Source organism: Gossypium raimondii, chromosome 4 (genome assembly GCF_025698545.1).
Source record: "Gossypium raimondii isolate GPD5lz chromosome 4, ASM2569854v1, whole genome shotgun sequence".
Classification (NCBI taxonomy): Eukaryota; Viridiplantae; Streptophyta; class Magnoliopsida; order Malvales; family Malvaceae; genus Gossypium; species Gossypium raimondii.
In genome coordinates this window covers 47,362,109-47,383,120 of record NC_068568.1, presented here as the reverse complement: position 1 = coordinate 47,383,120, position 21,012 = coordinate 47,362,109, and the positions used below count along the sequence as shown (strand labels likewise).

Here is a 21,012-nt window from a genome sequence, read left to right as displayed (position 1 = left end):
ACCAATTGATTCGTGTTGCACCGAGGAAGAATTGGGCACACGTTTAAATCCTACTAACACAAGAAACAAGAAGGTGTTAGATATTGTAAAGGGAGAATAAAAAGCAAACAAATGAAAACCTACAGCTAAGAATTAATAAAAATTGTTGAAAACAGAAAACCCGAAAAACTGCGGAGTAACTTGACAACTTCGTTCGAGGTGTTCCCGATCTCAAAAAATCACAAAATTAAATCTGGAATGTCTTCAAATATTGAATTTTAATCTGGAAAATTTGGGCACCAAATTCAACCCGCTGAATATTTTTTAATTTTTATTGATTTCGTCTTTTTTCAATTTTTGACTTTTCGACTTATTTTTTGCGGAAATATTTTGTATATTCAATAACAGTGCCACAAATATGTATGTAAAATTTCAGATCAATCAGAAAACGTTTACCCACTCAAATGAATTTTTTTCGAAAATTTTTCTAGGTAAAACTGCTGTTTGTAATTTAAAAAATAGAGATCAGTTTAGAAATCAACCAAGAACACCCAAAACGCCCAAAATCTGATACCAAATGATACGGGGTTGCGCGCGGACCAAGATCGAGTTGCCAAGTCACGAGAAATTCCTACGAAAACCCTAAACAATTAGATCTGAAACGAAACAGAAAATTAAAAGATTAGATTTTTGAATTTTCAGATCTGAAATAAAATCCCCAAAACAGTAAAGAATCAAATTGAGAATAGAAATAAGTGTTAATAAGGAATCTTGAAACCCTAGAGGAGATTGCGATTCTGCCCAATTGAACACCAAGATAGTTTTCCCAAATTTCGACAACTGATTTCACCCAAAAGAGTATGGAAGAGCCCTAGAAATTGGGGATTTTTTTTGGGCTGATTCCTTAAGATAGAAAAAGGCTGAAAACACAATAAAAAATAGAAAATAAATTAGATAAAGATTTAGCACAAGCAGAAATAAAGAAAGAATTGACAGTAAGAAATTAAAAGATAAGTCCTAAGAAGTCTTGAAATCCCGAAAGATCTCACAACTCCCTTCAAACGGCTCTAATCTCCCCTCCAAAGAATATCAATGGCAAGAAGAAGGTTGAAGATGGCTCCCACAATCAAAAAGATTGCTAAAACAACTTCTAAAGAAAACTCAAGAGAAAATTCTTGGAGAACTCAAAGAGAATTTTCACTCAAATCAAATCTGAAATTTTCAATGTAATTGTAATGTAATGTAGGGTGGTGGCCAAGCCATATAAATAGGCCTTTCAAATGTTTTCCTAATTTAATTAGAACACTAAAACTAAAACTAAAAAACTCCTAATTATTTTAATATGGAAATTCGCCAAGGGTATTTTATTTGGGACTCTTGGACTGAATATAAAAATTTAAACTAAGTAAAATAAATAAATAAATAAATAAAAATAAAACTTTACAACTTGGGCCACTTTGACAATTTGACCTGATTTTCAACTAAGTATGGGTGGATTTCTTGATTGGGCTTGGAATCTTCTTATTGGGCCTTGCCCTCAAGAATTTGGGCTTGTGATCCATCTCCTACCGAAATTGAATCGTTGATGCTCGTAACGGAGATCCAATGCGTTTTGGCTGCAAGATTTGGTGTCTTGGACCAAGATTCCCAATATTTGAAATATTGATTTTCCCTTTCTTTTGTGTACGCATCTAAGGCCTTGCTAACAAACTCCTGGATGGTCCCATTTAGTTTGGAACGTATTTGTCGGGCCTTTGATCTCGTATCAAGTTATCTATTGCTACTCATTGTTATCAAATCATTATATACTTTATTTAATAGTTTTCAATAAAAATATATTTAAAACATTTGGCTTTATATTACATCAATATTAAATTTAAATTTAATTTAAAAATATAAATAAATATAATAAAATTTAAACAATAACAATAAAAATAAAAATAAATATGTAAACATTCTCTATTTTAATTTTCTATATGCATTTACATATGAATTATGTAAAATATAAATTTCATAATATTTTACAATAAAATTTTATTAAATAATTTTTACAAGAATTTTAATTATATATAATTCTTATTTAATTATAAATTAATTTTAAAATTATATATTTAAAGGAATAACTTACATTAGGATGATCCTAAAAACTAAAGTTTTTGGGCACTAATAAAATTTTGCCACATCATCAAATTTTAAAGATATGAAATTATTATTAACTGCCCGGTCTAAACCCTAGTTGGACAGTGGTTTCGGGACCACAAATCCGAATTAGAAAAATATTTTAATATTATTTTCTGTGTCTATTATGTGTAAATTTGCTTGCCTGAAATTTTCATGTTTTAATTTTATCGTTTAAGTGTCCGATTAAATGAAAGGATTTAATCGCGTAAAATGAAAATTTAAGGGTTAAATTCAATGGGGCCGAATAATAGTTGTTCTTTTAATTTAAAGGCTTTATGTGGCAAATAGACCATTATTAAAGCTAGTGGGAGGTATTTGACAAGAATGACCTTAGCATATAAGTTAGAAATTATTATTAAAGGTTAATTGGTAAATGAATTATAATGTATATATTATAATAAAACAAATGAAAATGTTAGTGGATTGTTCATCCACCCATCACCGAATGTTGAAAGAAAAAGAAAGAGTTGAAGCTTTGTTATATTCGGCCTAGGTTGAGCTTGATTGAGGTAATTTTTTTAATCGGTTTTTGATAATTTTTACGTTTTTGAGATCGTTGCTTCGTGTTCTTTAAAACCCATGCTTTAATTTTTGGAATTTATGATGATTTTGTGATGTACCATTGATGATAGTTTGTGATTTTTGTTGGTTGATAGTAGAAAATAAAATATATGTGATAGATTATAATGTTTGTTTTTGAATTTTTGATGAATTTGATTATTTTGAGTTAAATTGTAAGAAATATTAAATTGAGGGACTAAAATGTGAAATAAATGACATGCAAGGACCTATACGAGACTAGGGAATATTCTGCCAAACTACATTGTGATTAATTTGAAATATTTTGTGTTTTGTGCAATTTGGACTGAATTGTAAAAATGTTAAATATTTGGGGCAAAACGGTAAATCACCCATTTATGTGTTTTTGGATGAAATTAAATGAAATTATGTTTGAATGAGTTAAATGCGAATGTGTTTAGATCAAGAATTAAAAAAATCAGACTTGGATCGGGGGAAAAATAAAGTCGTCGATTAATCGATCCGTTCCGATTTATCGCTATCCAAGGTAAGTTTATAATCAAATATGTGTTATAATTTCTGAATAAATATTAATTATATATGCTGAAATGAAAGTATGCAAATATATATATATAGCTGAATGTATTTTAGTCAGAAAGTAGAAATAGACGTGAATGTGATTTATCAATATTTAACATTAAGTGTGCAAGTATGGGATAGCTATAGTTATATGAACGGCACTAAGTGTGCGAAACTAAAATGACGAGGTTGAATAAAGGGCACTAAGTGTGCAAAATTAAAATGGAGATGTTGAATAACGGGCACTAAGTGTGCGATACCGAGAGCAATTTGGTTAGATGAGAAAGAGCACTAATTGTGCAACTTTATTATGGTCTCGAACAATTATTTAATACATGATAGATCAAGTATGAAATGGTTGAATAATGCATGATATCAAGGTAAGTTGGTTGCTTCGATTGTGAATAAAAAAAATGTTATATGAGGTAAATGAAAGTATATGAGTACATGAAGGCCTATATTCGGCCAAATGGTAAATATAGGTGATATTATAATTGTGAATTATATGCATTTATATATATGAATGAGCACAGTTGGTAAAGAGTGGGTATATGATTTGAAAGTGAAAAAATACGTCTTTAATTACATGTAGATTCGCCAAGTTGAAATTGATTCTTAGTTACATATTAGATTCGGTATTTATAAAAGTTAAATATAAAATCTATGGCATGTATAGGCTATACTACCTTTTGAATATATATATATATATATATATATTGAATGAAGTGTGTATATATAATAAGCCATACTAAAATGGCTTGTTTATTTTGTTATGAATGGTTTCATGTTTTGATTAAATATTATGGTTGATGATATGGCTATGTTTTGTAAATGGTTGAGATGCTAATTTAATGTCTTTATATTTGGCAATTGAGATTGAATTTGGATTATACTATGTGAAAGTTGTATATTGAGTTACTGTGATTATAGGATAGTTGAAATTGGTTATTTGCATAATGAATCTTGTTTATGGATTTGGCCTTATAAATGACCTTTGATTAATTGGGAGAATAAATAATACTAATATATATATATATATATATATATAGGATTCGTTGTTGGTATGTTTGGTATGAAAATGTTGAATATTGTTGAATTTGACATTAGTTAAAAATAAAATTATATTCGCTAAAGTTTAAAATTGACCATATGAATACTAACTTTATTTGTTTGATGAACAAATATTTATATACAATTTGATTAACAATTTTGTGTATTGAATAATAATATGTGAATATACTATGAAATTATATAAATGCTTATGGAATGTTCGCCCAATGGTTATAAATGTTTGTATTTATAAGGTTGGTATAGGTACATATATTAAAATATAATGATTACATGTAAAATAAGTAAATTTTAAATGTGAGTTTTATATACATAATTGGTCTTTGTTGTTTATAATAGATTTATTAGTCGAATAGGCAAAATGTGATATGACCGATAGTGGTGTTTGAAATATTCTGGATAAATTTTAATTATTAATTATATGTTTAAAAATATGTTCGATACATGATATGAAATGACTCGTAATAAGTTGATATTACATTTTTTATTTAAGATTAGGTTGTTTTAGTAGGTTGAACATGCATATAACTATGATTATTCGAATTTAATTTTGGTTCGTTAATACCTTGTAACCCAATTCCGGCGACGGTTACGGGTTAGGGGTGTTACAATTATTATACACTTATCCATATAGAAGTTATTTTATGGACCTTTTTCACCACATTATTCATGATCCCTTTTCAATTATTTAATAATATTTCAACAATTTTTTCCATGTCATTGACACATAATTTTGATAATTTTTTTACCCTGAATCTAGAATCCCGAACCCTTAACCAAAAACTTAGAACCCCAAACCATAACCTCAAACCCTTGCACCCTAAACTTGAACACTAAACGTTGAGCTCGTAATTTGTAACCCTTGAACCTTGAACCCAAACCTAGTTATACCCTTGAACCTTGAACCCAAAGCCCAAACTTGAACCCGAACCTTAAACCTTAAATCTCAAACCCAAATCTTGAATCTCGGGGTTCGGGGTTCAAGGTTCAGTGTTCGAGTTCAAGGTTCAGGTTCAAGATAAAATAATTATCAAAATTATATGTCAATTATATGAAAAAAATTACTATTTTTTTTTAAATTGGTTGCACAAAAATAAAAAATATTAACTTATGATAAAAAACAAAATAATTAAAATTTGTAAAAGAATAAAAATATGTTTGTTTATAATTTAAAAATAATTATTTTAAGTAATTTAATTAAAGTTAAATTCAGTTGGAGAAGATATTAGATATAGATGAGTGTATAAATACTTTGTTATCTTTAAAATAAAATTAATAATGTGGCACTATTTTATTGGTGCATGAAAACTATACTTTTAGAATGATCCTAATATAATTTATTCCCATATAAAAAGATTGTAATATTTATATAAATATACATTTTTACTTTGTTAATAAGTTATATATCATTGATTACTTTATTCATAATATTTTTATCTTATATAAGTTATTTATTACTATGTTATATGTAAGTTGAAAATTTCGTGTATAAAATTACACATTAAATTATAATTCATGTATCGTTTTGATATTTTTCCTAAAATTTATGGTACATAACTAATAACGTATTCTTATGCGATCAATCATGTATTATTTTACATATTTTATAAATCTTTTAATATCATGTTATTTATCATATAATACTATTTTATAACTATATTTTTAATTATAAAATTTATCAAATCTTATTAATAAATTACTCGTATAATTATTCAACTATTCAAGAAATTTAAATTTGTTTATTCAAATATTAAAATTATTTGACTATCGAACCGTTAAAGAATAATGTATGTTAGTATCATGTTATATCGTAATAAACTAAAGTCAAAGGTTCCCCTTTACTTGATTTGTTGCATTTCATATAGGATTGTATGGTCCAAGGTTGATAGGAGAAATTATTGAATCATTTTTGGTGAAAAATCAAACAAAGCTGGAAAGTTGCTTTCTGTACAAGGGAATGAATAAATGGCAGGTACGATATTTTAAAGCAACCCTCTTGAATTTCAGGTTTTGTCATCCATTTTACTAGATAAGATTATAAAAATAATTTTTTTATTTTTTATAAATTATTAAATGCTCTGTTTGAGAATTAAAATATTTCAAGTAAATCTCAAATTTATATATCAATTTTGATTTAATGTAAAATTGTATATATGAACTTTAATTTGATGTAATTATACATAAGAAATTTTAATTATGGTTTAAATATATACTTGAAACTTTAATTTTGATTTAATCATACACATTTAAAGAAATAAATACATTAATTTATTTTTATATTTAATTAATATACTTATTTATATATGCAATATATAAAATAAAATGATGTTATATCAAGAATTATGTTAATAATTTATAAGAATTTAATCAAATCAAAATTTCATGTATAAAATTACATAAAATTAAAGTTAATATATACAATTGCACATTAAATTACAGTTCATGTATAATTTTGAGATTTATCTTTGTTTTATAAATTCAAAATTTCTATTGCATATCCAAATAAATGATTTGGATTTAAAATCTAAATTCAAATTTTTTTTCTCAAATCACGGTTTCCAAATTGAGCATAAGCAATTTAGTGAATAATAATTAATAAAGGAAAAATATTTGTTACATTCTTAATAGAGATTAAAAACTCCACAAGTAAACTAATTGAGTCTTAACTTGATTGGTCTCGACATTGTTGTCAATGTAGGAGTGGGCTCAAGTGCACTGAAGCATATTATCCTTCTATTTAAGGGTTGGGGAAGGGTTATGGGTAATTCTATGTATTGAATCAAAAAAACCAAATATAATAAGAACCTATAATGAGATTAATGTTAAAAAAAAAACTCCACAAGTCGAGTTAGGATATAGTAAAAACACTCTACTTTTGAAATTAAAAAGTGCATTATCAATGCACTTAAATTTCACTAGGCCAACTAATTGGACCAGTTAGACTGGGAGCAGGTTGGGTTATCGGTTCGATAAGAAGTAAAAAACTAGTTGACCCACAAGCTGGTATGGATTGGCTGAACTGAGCTAAAAAACCGATTGAATCGATAGTTGAACCAATTTCAAATAGGTTTGACCAATTAATTCCCAAAGTGATCGATCAGACTAGTTCAAAGCAAATAAGTTATTTAAAAAATAAACATATTAAAAAATTATAAAAATCAGTTCAATTTGTTTTTTTTATCTCAGGTTAACCAGTTCATACCAATTCATGGGTGAACTTGTGTTTTACCTCTCACCAAATCAATATCCAACCTAGTTCTTGGTCCGACCGATCTGATTTAAGTAACATTGAATTTTGGAAATTTTCATATTTTAAAAATATTTTTATTTTTGAATTTTAAAGAGTTTTTTTTTCATATTTTTAGTTTTTTAAAATATAATTTTTAAAATTTTTATGCATTTTTTTTGAATATGAAAAATTTTAAATTCTTTTAAAAAGTTTACATTATTTTTAAAGGGTATGAAGTAGATTGACAAAAAATTATAAATATTGAGGGCTGGAAAAGTCGGTTGATTGTAAATTTATACGGATTGATTGAATTGGGTTAAAAAAATTAGTTGAATCAATTTTTATAATTTTTTATTTTTGATATTTTAATAATTTAATTGCTTTGAATATGTCAAATCGATTATTCAGGGAGCCAATTGATCAATCTAGTTGAAATCGGTTCAATTATCGGTGAAATCGGTCTTTTAACTTAGTTCAACTAGTCTGTATTGGTTTACGGGTCAACTAGTTTTTTTACCTCTCATTGGATTGATATCCCAGTCGATTCTCGATCCAATTGGTCGATCTGGTTTGGTTTAGAAAACATTGAATTTTGAACTTCTTTAATATTTTTAAAATTATTATTATTTTTTTGAATTTTAAAGTGTTTTTATTTTTTTAAATATAACTTTTAATTTTTATGGTTTTATTTAAAATGTGAAAAATAATTTTAAAATTTATTTAAAAATTATGTACCACTAAAGGTAATGACCACATTGACCAAAAAAAACAAAACAAAACACTATGAATATTGAAGGCTAAAATGTTATTTTACTTTTAACATCATTAACTTAAATGACAAACGAGATATTTAAGATTTTAAATAAAAAAGTACGGGATTTAATATTTCAAAATTAAAGGATAAAATTAAATTTTAAATTTGAGAAGAGTATAGAGAAATTTGAAAAATTTAAACCATTATTAAATTATAGGTTAAAAATATCTTATTAAAAATTTAAATAATACAAATATTAATATTTTAAAAATTGATCCTCCAAAAAGGGTAGGCACCCCTAAAGAGATGACTTGAAAAGAAGTTCTTGGCAAAGCACATATGAAAAGGAAAGGAATCAAAAGGAAATAAAAGTAAAGAAAACGTGAAGCAAAGAAGTCTTGTAGAGCTGGGAAGAGCCAAAATAAAAAACACAAAAATATATATAAAAAAGAAAACGCATTTTACAATTATTGTAATTTTAACTTCCTTCCTGATTTTCGTGAAATTAAAATTTCTAAATGAAAATAAGTGCATTTTGAGTTTATATTTTCTCAAAAAAACATTAATTTATTTTTATATTAGATAAATATAATTATTTATGTATGCAGTGTATAAATAGAAAATAATATTATATTAATAATTGCGTTAATAATTTACAAGAATTGGATCAAATAAAAAAATCATGTATAAAATTGCACAAAATCAAAATTTATGTATGCGATTACACGTTAAACTATAGTTCATGTATAGTTTTGATATTTATCTCTTTATTAATTAATTATCTAAAATATCCAAAAATTTATCTAAATGAAAGTCGAACCCTTTCCAAATTTATAATGAAAATAAATCTAAAATAATGGATTCAAATATAAAAGAAAAGATTGATAATTAGTTGAAAATTTAAGAACAAATACATAACAAAAGTTTAACACTCTTATAGTGTTCTGCCGGTACCGCTTGATATATTGGCGACACTAGACTAAAATGTGATCAATTAAAATATCAAGAACCTGATATGAAAAATTCCCTTTAAATTTACTTTTGAAAAAACACAAACCTTAAATAGGGTTAATTGTTTTGCAAACCCTCTTTGTTTATTCCCTTTTAACACAAAAAAATAATAGAAGTCTTTTACCAATTAGTCAAAAAAAATCTCTTACCGATTAGTCCAAAAGAATTCATACTAAAAGTATTTTTGTAAAGAAGTCGATTCACGAAAATAAATTCAATGTATTTTTCAAAAATAAATTTTCTATTCAAATTATGTTTAACAATAATCATAATAATTTTCTTTCGCTTATATTATACTTGGAAATTATAAAATTAACAAATAATTATAATTTATAGATAATAAAAAATAAAAAATAAAGATAAAAAATTGACTGTTGAATAAATGGAATCGCTTATGAATTTCGTGTATTTTACTTTTATACAGTTATTAATCGAGAATGTGAGCACTTCTGGTTCTTACAACATTAATAAATAACAATTAAAAGAAAAAAGGAAGAGGCAAACACGAAGCATGAGCGACCGACGTTTTCATAGTATACAAGAAAAATACCTTAGACTCCTCGTGCTTCAGCTTTACAAATAAGACGCATCATTTGGCGTTGAAAACGCGCATTTCTATTCTCCTCCTACTCCTTCTTCTTCTTCTTCTTCTTCTTCTTCTTCTTCTTTTTCATAAATTTTGGTCTCCGTCTATGCCACTTCTCCCTCGTTGTCTTTCTCTCCTACCTTCTTTGAATCTTCTTTGGATTTTTAAATTTTAACAAAAACCCTAGGCAAAACAAAAAAAACCAATAACGAAATTAAGTTTGAAATTCGTAGAGCCAAAGAGAGAGGGAGAGAGAGAGGGGGGTGATTGTTTGTAATTGTTAGAGATGATGGATCTAAGGAGATTAGCGTTGGTGGTTGTGACCGTTGCGGTGACGGTGGTGGGTGAATTCGGTTGTGGTTGTTTTGGGAACGTGTTGACTTTAAATGTATTACGTAAATTTGCAGGCCACGGAAAGAATTTAAGTGCATTGAGAGCTCATGATATCCGTCGTCATGGTAGGCTTCTCTCTACTATCGGTGTGGATCTCCCTTTAGGTGGCAATGGTCATCCTTCTGAAACTGGGTTAGTTTTCTTTCTTTCTTTCCCTAAATTACTTTTGGTTCTATGTATAAATATTTGTGTTCCTTTATATGTTATGTTTGAAGGAATTCTTTTTGGAGTAAAACCGAATCAGGTGAAGGGAATTGTTATTTTTCCTTTCCAGGAGAATTTTAGTTTGGCTGAATTTTGATCTCTACGATGATGGTTAATTATAGTAGAGTTCACTTATTGCATGAGGTCCGATTGCTGCAAGAAAGGATTTATTTTATTTTATTTTAAATTTCTTATTCAGAGGGTCAGGTATGATTGAATTTATTATTATTTTCAATTACTTTTGAGTTTTATCTTATTTAGTTGAAAATTTCAGCTGGTTAAAGTCCATGGTGCCTTTGGTTAAATGCTTAATTGCCCTCTAATTCCACCCAATGCATATACTTAATAATTATTTTTAAAGCTAATGTAGCTTAATATTCAGCTGATTTGCTCTATTGGATATATCAGAAATAGGGGTTAATTTTCTTTGCATTAATTTTGTTTTGGGGTGCTAGTTTATCTCTCATTTTCTTAATCTTTTTCAGGCTTTATTTTGCTAAAATTGGATTAGGAAATCCATCAAAGGACTATTATGTGCAAGTTGATACTGGAAGTGACATTCTATGGGTGAATTGTGCTGGATGTGACAAGTGCCCCACAAAAAGTGACCTTGGTGTATGTTCATTTTATAACTAGATCTTAATCTATGTAGAGTACTATGTCTAGTTTAAAGTTGTGGCTATTGTGTTCTTTTTTATTATGATAAAGTTTTGTTGTGAAAACATTTATTGTTTGGTTACTCTATTGCAGCTAGGATTAACATTATATGATCCAAAGAAGTCCTCCACTTCAAGCCTGGTTTATTGTGATCAAGATTTTTGTACTTCGACATATGATGGTCCACTCCCTGGTTGCAAGCCCAATCTTCAGTGCCAATATAATGTTGTTTATGGTGATGGAAGCTCAACAGCTGGATACTTTGTAAAGGACAATATGAAACTGGAGCGGGTGACTGGTAACCTTCAAAGTAGATCTACAAATGGGACTGTTGTATTCGGGTGAGTTGGAATTCTGATGGATTCTGATTTTTCAGGACACAGCTTAGTTTTCTGCTATTGTTGCTTACTTGCTTATTCTCCTTGTTCATGAAAATGGTCCTTATAGGTTGGTCTACTAGGAAGCTAAATGTTTATAATTCACTTGAGCATGGCCTTGGCTTTGAGGCTAGTTTTCATTCAGTCTTGACCTAGGAACAGTTTGTAACTATTATTTGTCCTACATCATATGCATATTGTGCACAAATAGATGGGTAGTTTCATTTTGGGGCTTGAAGTCTTAATCAAATATTCATAGATTTGTTGAGCACTCTTGTCAGAGGCTATAGCTGACAAAGACGGTTTTATGGTTCTCTCTAAGTGTTTGGCTGTAATATAAGATACCGTTGTGCCTTGCTATGCTGAAATATTAGTTCTGCTCTTAGGTTAAGATCTTACCAGACAAGGCAGAAAATGTGGGGTTAATTCATTTAGCCTCTAATTTCTTTGAACAGGACTTTTCTTTGTGCACTTGTGCATTTAATTTTCGATTAACTAATATGCGGTGTGCATAATTCCTATGTGTTTGTGGTACCTGGATTGCAAGACATACTAATCGAGTCTTCTTTTTTCTTCAGCGGATCTTCCTCCTACCTCTTTCTTCTGTTCCTTACTGGTTACTGGATTTAGTCATGACTGGGACCATCTTGTTTATTATCTTAAAATTCTGTTCAAGTTTTTCATGTGTTTTTGGTGCCTACCCATTTCTTTCTCTACTAGTTGTTCAACATATTGAATCATTCCCCTACCCCAACCAAACCAAAAGAAAAAGAAAAGGGAAATAGCTCAAGTTCTTTAGAAGTGATTTGAGATGGGTGGAGTCTGTTGATGTGTATTTGTTGTAGGGGCAGAACTTACAATGTCAAGGGAAACATGTTCTGCTGCAACTGCTGCTGATGTGTATTTTTGGTTATTGATGTTTAGAATTTCCTTTTGTGGTTAGGTGCGGTGCTAGACAATCTGGGGAATTAGGATCATCAAGTGAAGCACTAGATGGGATACTAGGATTTGGACAAGCAAATTCTTCTATAATTTCACAACTGGCTGCATCTGGGAAAGTAAAAAAATCGTTTGCACATTGTTTGGATAATATAGAGGGAGGTGGAATCTTTGCGATTGGTGAAGTGGTATCTCCGAAAGTCAAAAGGACACCTATGGTTCAAAACCAGTAAGTGGTCTATCTTAAAAGCTTCTTTCTTTATATCTATGTTTTATGATTGATGGTTTGTAGCTTAAACTTTTTTCACATTGAGGGTGATAATGACCAAGAAATTCTAGTTGGGGCTTCCTAATTTTGCTTCTTTTTTTTTTTTTGGGGGGGGGGGGTGGTGTTCTTTATCTACCCTTTCTGATTCAGTAATTTAGGTGCAAGATTGTTTCACTGTTGCATGCTTGGTTGTAAAGCATAGATGTTGCCTGTTTTAGGTCATGCTCAATTTTTTAGAATGGAATAAGCATATATTGTGGTTTCTTTATCTCGAAGTTTAATGTCTAAGTTGTATTTTACTTCCCCAAACTAGCATTTGTAAATGGCAAATTGCGCTTCTAGTTGTTGGCTATAGTAATTCTTTACATTGACTATTATATTGGATGATGACCATGATTACATTCAAATCTAGGATTTGATAGATCTCTATTACATTGTTAATCTGAAACACCTATCTTAAACTCATTCTCTCGTGCTCCCTCTGATAAACAGTTTACAAAGTGTCTTCTTTTATTGTCTGCATTCATTCTCATTTATGCATGTCAAAGTGAATGCAATCAATCCTATCAATTTCTTGTGTCCCAAATGAGGCTTATGGAATTTAGGAAGAAAGCAGTATAGATTTAATTCATAGCTAAAATGTTTTCAAGTTTCTGGTGCATCTCATCCTTGGGAAACAATATAAATGCTGTGTTTCTTTCATAGCGCAGGATTAAAATTTTTCTAGGAGATCATGATTGACAAATTAAACCACTTTGCTATTTACTTGTGTTTGTTCATGGATTGCCTTGTAGTTTTCAACTTTTTGTTTAAGGTCTTACTCTTTTTCATCTATCAGGTCTTTTGGTTTATAAATTCATAAATATGTTTTTATCGACACTCTTAGGGCACATTACAATATTGTAATGAAGGATATTGAGGTCGGTGGTGATCTACTGCGACTTCCAAGTGATATTTTTGATAGTGGAGATCAAAAGGGAACAATAGTGGATAGTGGTACAACCTTGGCATATCTTCCATCATCAATTTATGAACCACTAATGACAAAGGTAAACATTACCACTTATCTTACGTTGATTTTGACATTATCTATTACTAATTACATCATCTCTTCTGTCAATAGATTCTCTCCCAGCAACCTGCATTGAACTTGCATACTGTAGAAGACCAATTTACATGTTTTCAGTTTGTGGGAAGGTAAGATACTGCAATTGTAGTCTCTGGTATATATGTCGGTAATACACATCATTTGTTTGTTCTTGATATGGATAATAGCTTTATCTGCAATGTTTGCAATTTCTGATGTTCCGAATGTTACATTTCCCAAGATTTACTTTAATTTGAACATTTCATGCTTTAATATTATATCTCATTTTATATACAATTCCAAATTGAGGTGTTATTCCTTATATTCCCTAACACTAACAATAAAAAATGTGCATTTGATCGAGGATGCAGTTATAAGGAAAAAAATTAAACAGTCAAATGCACTCATGCAATACTGATTTACCTAAAAGAAATTGTGAGATAAGAACACATACGTTTATTGCATATTTTTCTTTACTTTGAACCAGAATGACTAGAAAGTTTTATTCTAACTTGGAATCTCTTAGGACTCGGAGAAATATGGCAAAATTGTAGTCAGTGATAAATAGATTTTTTATCCCACTCTTGTCAAAAAGATGTACTATGTGATTGTGACTTTTCAAGAACATGTTTTTACTTCACTTTTGTTTCTTGTTTTCTTTTTAACTGTTGCTCTCTCGTGCTTTTCAGAAATCTTTGGACAGATTTATAATAAATTGCTGCCTTCTTGCGCTTAAACATAATTTGTTATTGATAGTCTAGAAAAAAGAAAAAGGAAAATTCTTAATTTATATTTTGATTGCCTTGATTCTTTCATTTCTTTGCCTCAAGGTCAAGTTACTTTTGTTGGACTGATCAATGGCTTTTTCTTTCATTAATTCCTGTGAATTACTTTGTTTGAGACTTGCTGCTTCCTTTTGTTATGTGCTCTTGCAGTGTTGATAGTGGATTTCCAGTCGTAAAGTTCCATTTTGAAGATTCCCTTGTTTTAACGGTTTTTCCCCATGAGTATACATTCCAAATTCGTGTAAGTACAATATATATCTTTTAATTCATTTTATGATCTCCAGACATGTTTCTTGCATTGATGTTGATATTTGGAAGTCTTATATTGCTAATCACCTTAGGCGTTTACGAGGGGAACGTTTGTTTTTATTGTAGAATGCTAACTATTAGTCCATAAAGCTTCATACTATGGTAAAGTATCTTATGTTGAACTTTGTTTCTCACCCAAGTCTTCATCTTATTATGTAATTTACGCAAATTATAGGTCTTGTCTATTATCATAATAGATGCAAACATGTTAACTTGCATAATTTAGCTAGGCCTATTTAGAAGTATGCATTTGGTTGGTTTGGTTTTTATGTATCAATAACCGAATAAACAGACAAATCTATTAAAGCTGAATCGACCTATCCTATTGCCACAACCAATATAACTGAACCAAACTTCAGTTAGGTGGGTTTTTTCAGTTTTGATTTCTTTTTCTTTTGCTTTTTAAAGTGCATTTCTTTATATACCCTTAAAAGTTCCATCCTTGTTTCAACTTTAGATTAGCTTCTATCTATTGACAGAGACAGATCCGATTAAAAAAAAAACATATTTGAACCAATAAAATTAAATATATTTGTTAAGAGAAACATAGCTTTTGATTTGGTAAATATAACGAAAGAGCTGTTATGGCAAAAGAAAAGCATGGAATTTGTATAACTAAATTTAACAAAAGATCTCAACTTACAGTAAATGGGGACTGGAAGGAAGAAGAGGCTTAGAGCAGATGTTTGATTTGTTACGCCTCTGTTTTATGTTTTAGTGTTTTACTCATTTACCGTTGGTAGGGTTTTTTAGATTAATTAATTTAATTGTAAGTTTTGTATTAGGGTAATTTGGTTTAGATTTGGAGTTGTTGGGCTGGTTTCATATGGGTAATCGGTATTTATTTATTAGGGCTTGGTTATGGATATAAATTTAGGGTTTATTAATTAAAAAAATTCAGTGTGTTCAATTTATTCAGTTTGCAAATTCAAAACCGATTACTGACTAAATGAACTGCCTTGACCGATAATTAAACTGAAAATCCGACTTAACCATTTTCTTTTCAGTTAATTCAGTTCCGTTCACTTCAGTTCAATCAGTTAATCGCTTTTTTGCTCACTGCTTCTTTTTTTTTTTTAAATATAAGGGCCCATAAGGGTGTATTTTTTGCTTACTGCTAAACCTATTGTTTTAGTTTGGTACTTCCATCTTTAATATACGTTCACTTATTTTGTAGGTAAACTTTTGACATTGTTTTTAATCATTCTATCAACCTTTAAGATTTCTAAGCCTATTTTTCTTTAGCACATTTTTATTTGGCATACTAAAACTTAATTTGACCTACTACTACTGAAATTGAATTTTGATTAGGAAGTAATTTTGGAAATTTTAAAATAGTGATATTCCCTTTTCTTTTTGTTGTTATTACTCTCCTAAATATCTATAAATTATCCACTGTACATGCCTTTAATTCGAATAATACATCTGGATAAATAAATTCCAATTTCTTCGTCCAAGTTTCTCTTTTGAGTATTCCAATTACTTCATTCCCGTTTCTCTTTTAAGAAGCACTAATTAAAACTTACTTGATGAAGTCCTTTAAAGACGATGCTTCAAACTTGGAAGTTGCGGAATGGCCAATGTAAGGCCTTGTCATTTGTACAAGCACTGGCACTTCCAGGAATGAAGCTTTCAACTTACAATGCCTACTCTGTCGGCCTGTTATTTGTTGACATCACCTTCAAAAGAACCCAACTACAAATTTACCTGGGAAAGAGATAGGACTGGGCAGAAGGGAGGGTTGGGGTAGTGACTTGAGGGAGTGAGACACCAATAGAGGGATAGAAAAGTGGTTTGTTTAAGGATGATGCTACTGGTTTTTGGCAGATTAGCTGCTTGAAAGTTTCATCCTTTCTCTCTGGTTTTGTCTACAAAAAATAGTTGAAAGTATAATGAGAAATGAGAAACATGAGAAATATCTGCTTCTTTTCTCTGCCCAAAGTAATTTCCCTTCGTCCCTAACAACTTGTTCTTTCAACAAGCTGAGCTGCTTGCCTGGGCTGGATCCTGGATAAAGCTTTTCTAACCCAGCCTAAGACCCGCGCATTATTTTAGTTAATAGAAGCTTTTTTTTATTTAATTCTAACTCTAGATTATGGTTAAAACTATTAAGATGAATGTAAAAGTAGTTCTATAATATTATTTTTAATACTTTTGGGCATTCTGGACTTCAGAGGCCAGGCCTTAGGCAAAAGTTTTGAAGTGTTGATCAGGTTGGCCTCGGTCCATGGGTATCTCTGCTAACAGGTGGGTATGGTGAGAGTTCTCAAGTATCAGGTAAAGTAACTTTTATAAGCATACTAGAGGAGCCCTCTATTTGTCATAAGCTGACTGGGCTATGTAGCCTTATGTTCCATGATGCTGTTGTAGTCAACTGTGAAGCTTTGTTGCACGGAGTTATATTTGATAAATATGACAGTTCCATCATTTTCGTTTCTTCTAGATTCAAACAAATTAGCAAGGCCAGTATACATGTTCATTTTGTAATTGTGATCACCATTATCGTCATCATTGTCATTTAATTACTAGCTGGGCATCCGTGTTTAGATAATTTATTTCATTATATGTGTAGTGTCAACTTTTCTTTTTGTTGTGAGTTATACGTTAAGATGTCAATTTATGGCTTTTTGCAGGAAGATATTTGGTGTTTTGGTTGGCAGAACAGTGGAGTGCAATCTAAAGATGGCAAAGATATGATTCTTTTGGGAGGTATATCTTTAAACTCCTTGTTTTGAACTCATTTGTCATTTTGCTTGCAAAATATAAGATGTACAATATCTTTTACTTTTATGGGTCTTATGCATCTAAATTGTGCACATTAAAAGGAGTTTCAACATGTACTCTGTGTCAGTGTAGCAGAAGCTCACCTTGCAATTGGCAATTTTTAAAGGCAAAATAAATCCGAACATAAAACCTGCCTGAAAAAGCCCGAATTGGACACAAGTCAGTTCAAGCTGAACAAAAATCGAAGATCTGAATGCTAATTAACTCGAATCTGAAATGTTATGAACATTACCTGAATCCAGATGGCTCTGAACACAAAATCATACTGAAGTGGTCTCAAGTTACAGAAAATCTTAGGTGGCTTGACTAAAAGCAACCAAAATGAAATTACCCCATATCAAGAAATCCAAACACAAAATGACCTTAACCTGACCCATACCTTTGATGAATTAACCTTAGACAGTCTGATCTAAACCCACACAATTTCTGCTTCCAGCAATCTTCTATTATCCCTTGTTCTCCTCATCAGTTATCCTTCTGCAGTAGTAAAATATCTGCTTAAATCAAAAGCCTATGAATGTGAAATTTAGTTTTTCCTCCTACTGCTTCTATGTCACTGATCTGTGGTATTGATCTTCTAAAACTGACAAAAGGTACAAGTTCAGTTCAACAATCATCTCAGTGATTCGTCTTAGCTGATTGTTTTTATTTTGACCTACTACGTCATAAAGATGAGAACAGTAATAAAATAATGTGAAAGGTTTTGATGCAACTCTCATTTATTTAATTTCTTTACAATGCAGATTTGGTGCTTTCAAATAAGTTGGTTATATATGATATAGAAAATCAGAACATTGGATGGACTGAATACAATTGTGAGTACCCTCTTGAACAACCTTACCTGTGTTTAGGTTGAATCCTTTAATTAGTTTTTGTTTTTCTGCTTATTGTTGCTGCATTTTCTATGTCCACACATGTCTTGACTTCCTAATGTGCTAGTTTCAGGACTATGGTTTGTGCGCTAGGATTGTATCTCCTTTAGGGTCTTTCGACCTTTAGGTTCTGCTTTTGATTTTTGCAGTTTAGTAATCGCCAACTAGTAACAATATTCTTTTTGTTCGAAACTTAATGTCCACCTTTCAGTTTTGAGAACTATCAAAGCCTAATCGTATTTCGTTTCTCCAAATGCCTAAAGTGTGTAGAATGTGAGCATGCTAGTTAGTTTCGTGTTAATTGCATCGGCTTTTCTTTGAGAAAGAAATAGAACAGAAAATTATGTACTCTCTCTTCCTAATTAATTAGGATTGCTCTATATTATCTCCCTTCCCGAAAATTGAAAATAAAATAAAAAGAAAGTTGATTGTAGTTGGCTCTGATATGTGATTATGGTTACATTTAGGCTCTTCGAGCATCAAAGTGAAGGATGAAAGTTCGGGGGCAGTGTATTCGGTTGGTGCCCATGATATTGGTTCAGCTTCCAGTTTGAGAATTGGAGGAATTCTAACATTATTGTCTATAATAATTGCTTTACTCCACAGTTCTATAGCTTAGATTGTTGGAAGCAGCGATAAAACATTCTTTGATTCTGTTGTACCATAATTCATTTTTTTTTTTACGGTGAAATTGCGGGTTTTCTTTTTTTAATCATATTTTGTTAATTTAATGCAACTCGTATCCACCACTCATTAATTTATACCCATACTTCAAATATTTTCAGTGGTTTGCAGCAGTGCAACCTACAAAATGACTGGATATAAATTTGCCAATATCATTTATATATTTGCTGCAATATGAAAGTCTTTTGAGGCATATATATGTAATCTACATGTTCTTCAGTCTTTGTTTTTTCAATACTAATTTTGGGTTGAGATTTTGGATTTTATTTTCATAAAATGGCTTTGTTTTATGTTTTTCTTTTTACATAGTTTGAATTTTCTTCACATATTTATTTTTAAAAATTAACTTTATATAGTATTTGTAAGCTAATTTTACTAACCTAAATATAAAATATTTATTTTTACATCATAAAAATAAAAAATAATTATAAATTAAAAATAATAATTAAATTTTGTTCAGATAGTTGCGATTTGAACTAGTAAATCGAAAAACGTTCAAACACTAATTTGAATATATAACATCGTTGGTGATCATAAGTATATAACAATTTAATCCCCATATTGGTTTTAAAGAAGGTTATAAAGTGGCGCTCTTTAGAGCCATCACTTTGCATTCACATAGCCTTGTTGAATACACAATGACCATTGGTACACGACATTAAGTTTGCCACATGTACGGGTGGATCGCGTCTGTTTGTATTTAGCCGTTGGAGCTCCTAGGTCATTTGAACCGTCAAAACGCGAGTAAGACAAACTTATTTAAAAGGGGTTTTTGGGAAACCCAAAACTTAGAATCTTAACATTTTCTGCAAATAGGCTTGATCGAGACTTTATTCAAGGTAACATCTTCTATCCTTTTCTTTTCTTTCTACATCAAAAACATGTTGAGATATGGGGTTGCTAATGGTTAGACAATTTCTCGTTGCCCACCGCGAAAGCGTGCTTCAAAGGTCCTTGTAGAAGTCAATTTCTTCATCTACGCTACAAAAGGGGAAGAAATGAGTTGAGTTCTGAGTGCACAGAGGATTCAAATCCTTAATTTTGCTTACGAATTTTCTACCCCTGAGGGGCCTCATAGGCTTAATGATACTAGTGATGGCAGCTTCCTGTTTCCCCTCCATGCTCTGGAAGCGGGGTTCCACTTGCTCTTGCGTTCGTTCTTCTGTAATGTTCTTCAAGATTACCAGATTGCTCCTGGTCAACTCTGCGGGTTCTTCTGATCGCGATTGCTTATTTTATTGATTGCTGCCGACGTAACGAAGCACCACAATTGAGGGAGTTCATCAGGCTTTTACTATTTTTCTCCCATCGGTAAAGGCGAGACCATAATTGCGAACAGATGTGCTAATATTCGACTAAATTGGGGAAAATATATCAGGGTGAGATGTAAGCTCGCAGACGGATTTGGTTTTTCTACAGAGTGGTCCGCACCGAGTAGGGACATGTGTTCATTCAGGCGATCAATCAGGATAGATAGAGGTTCAGCCCAGCTAGAAAGGCTTCGCGCTTGTAGTTCCTTGGTTATCGAAGATATTATAATCGTGAGGAACGTGTTCCAATATTGCTTTGAGGGCCTTAGCCCTAATGGGTATAGGTGAGGTAACAATAGGGAAGTTGCCGAAGCATTAGGTGCAAACCCTGAGAAATGGACATTGCCTTACGTAACCAATGATGCTAAGAGTTTCTTTTACAATTATTATAGGGTAAGGCCTCGTCCTTGGGTTTTGGTGGTCTCATCGCAGGAAAA

The 21,012-nt window shown here is 30.5% G+C and overlaps 1 protein-coding gene across 1 annotated transcript; it reads left to right on the top strand.

Annotated features, from left to right (window-relative positions):
• The first annotated feature begins 9,808 nt into the window (after positions 1 to 9,808).
• Positions 9,809 to 19,487, top strand: LOC105779887 (aspartic proteinase 36). The gene is made up of 10 exons (XM_012603855.2): positions 9,809 to 10,431; positions 10,989 to 11,118; positions 11,254 to 11,501; positions 12,481 to 12,705; positions 13,631 to 13,793; positions 13,868 to 13,941; positions 14,767 to 14,857; positions 17,559 to 17,634; positions 18,453 to 18,524; positions 19,049 to 19,487. The coding sequence occupies exons 1-10, from the start codon at positions 10,193 to 10,195 to the stop codon at positions 19,198 to 19,200; spliced, it is 1,470 nt and encodes a 489-aa protein (XP_012459309.1). The 5' UTR covers positions 9,809 to 10,192; the 3' UTR covers positions 19,201 to 19,487.
• The last annotated feature ends 1,525 nt before the right edge of the window (positions 19,488 to 21,012 follow it).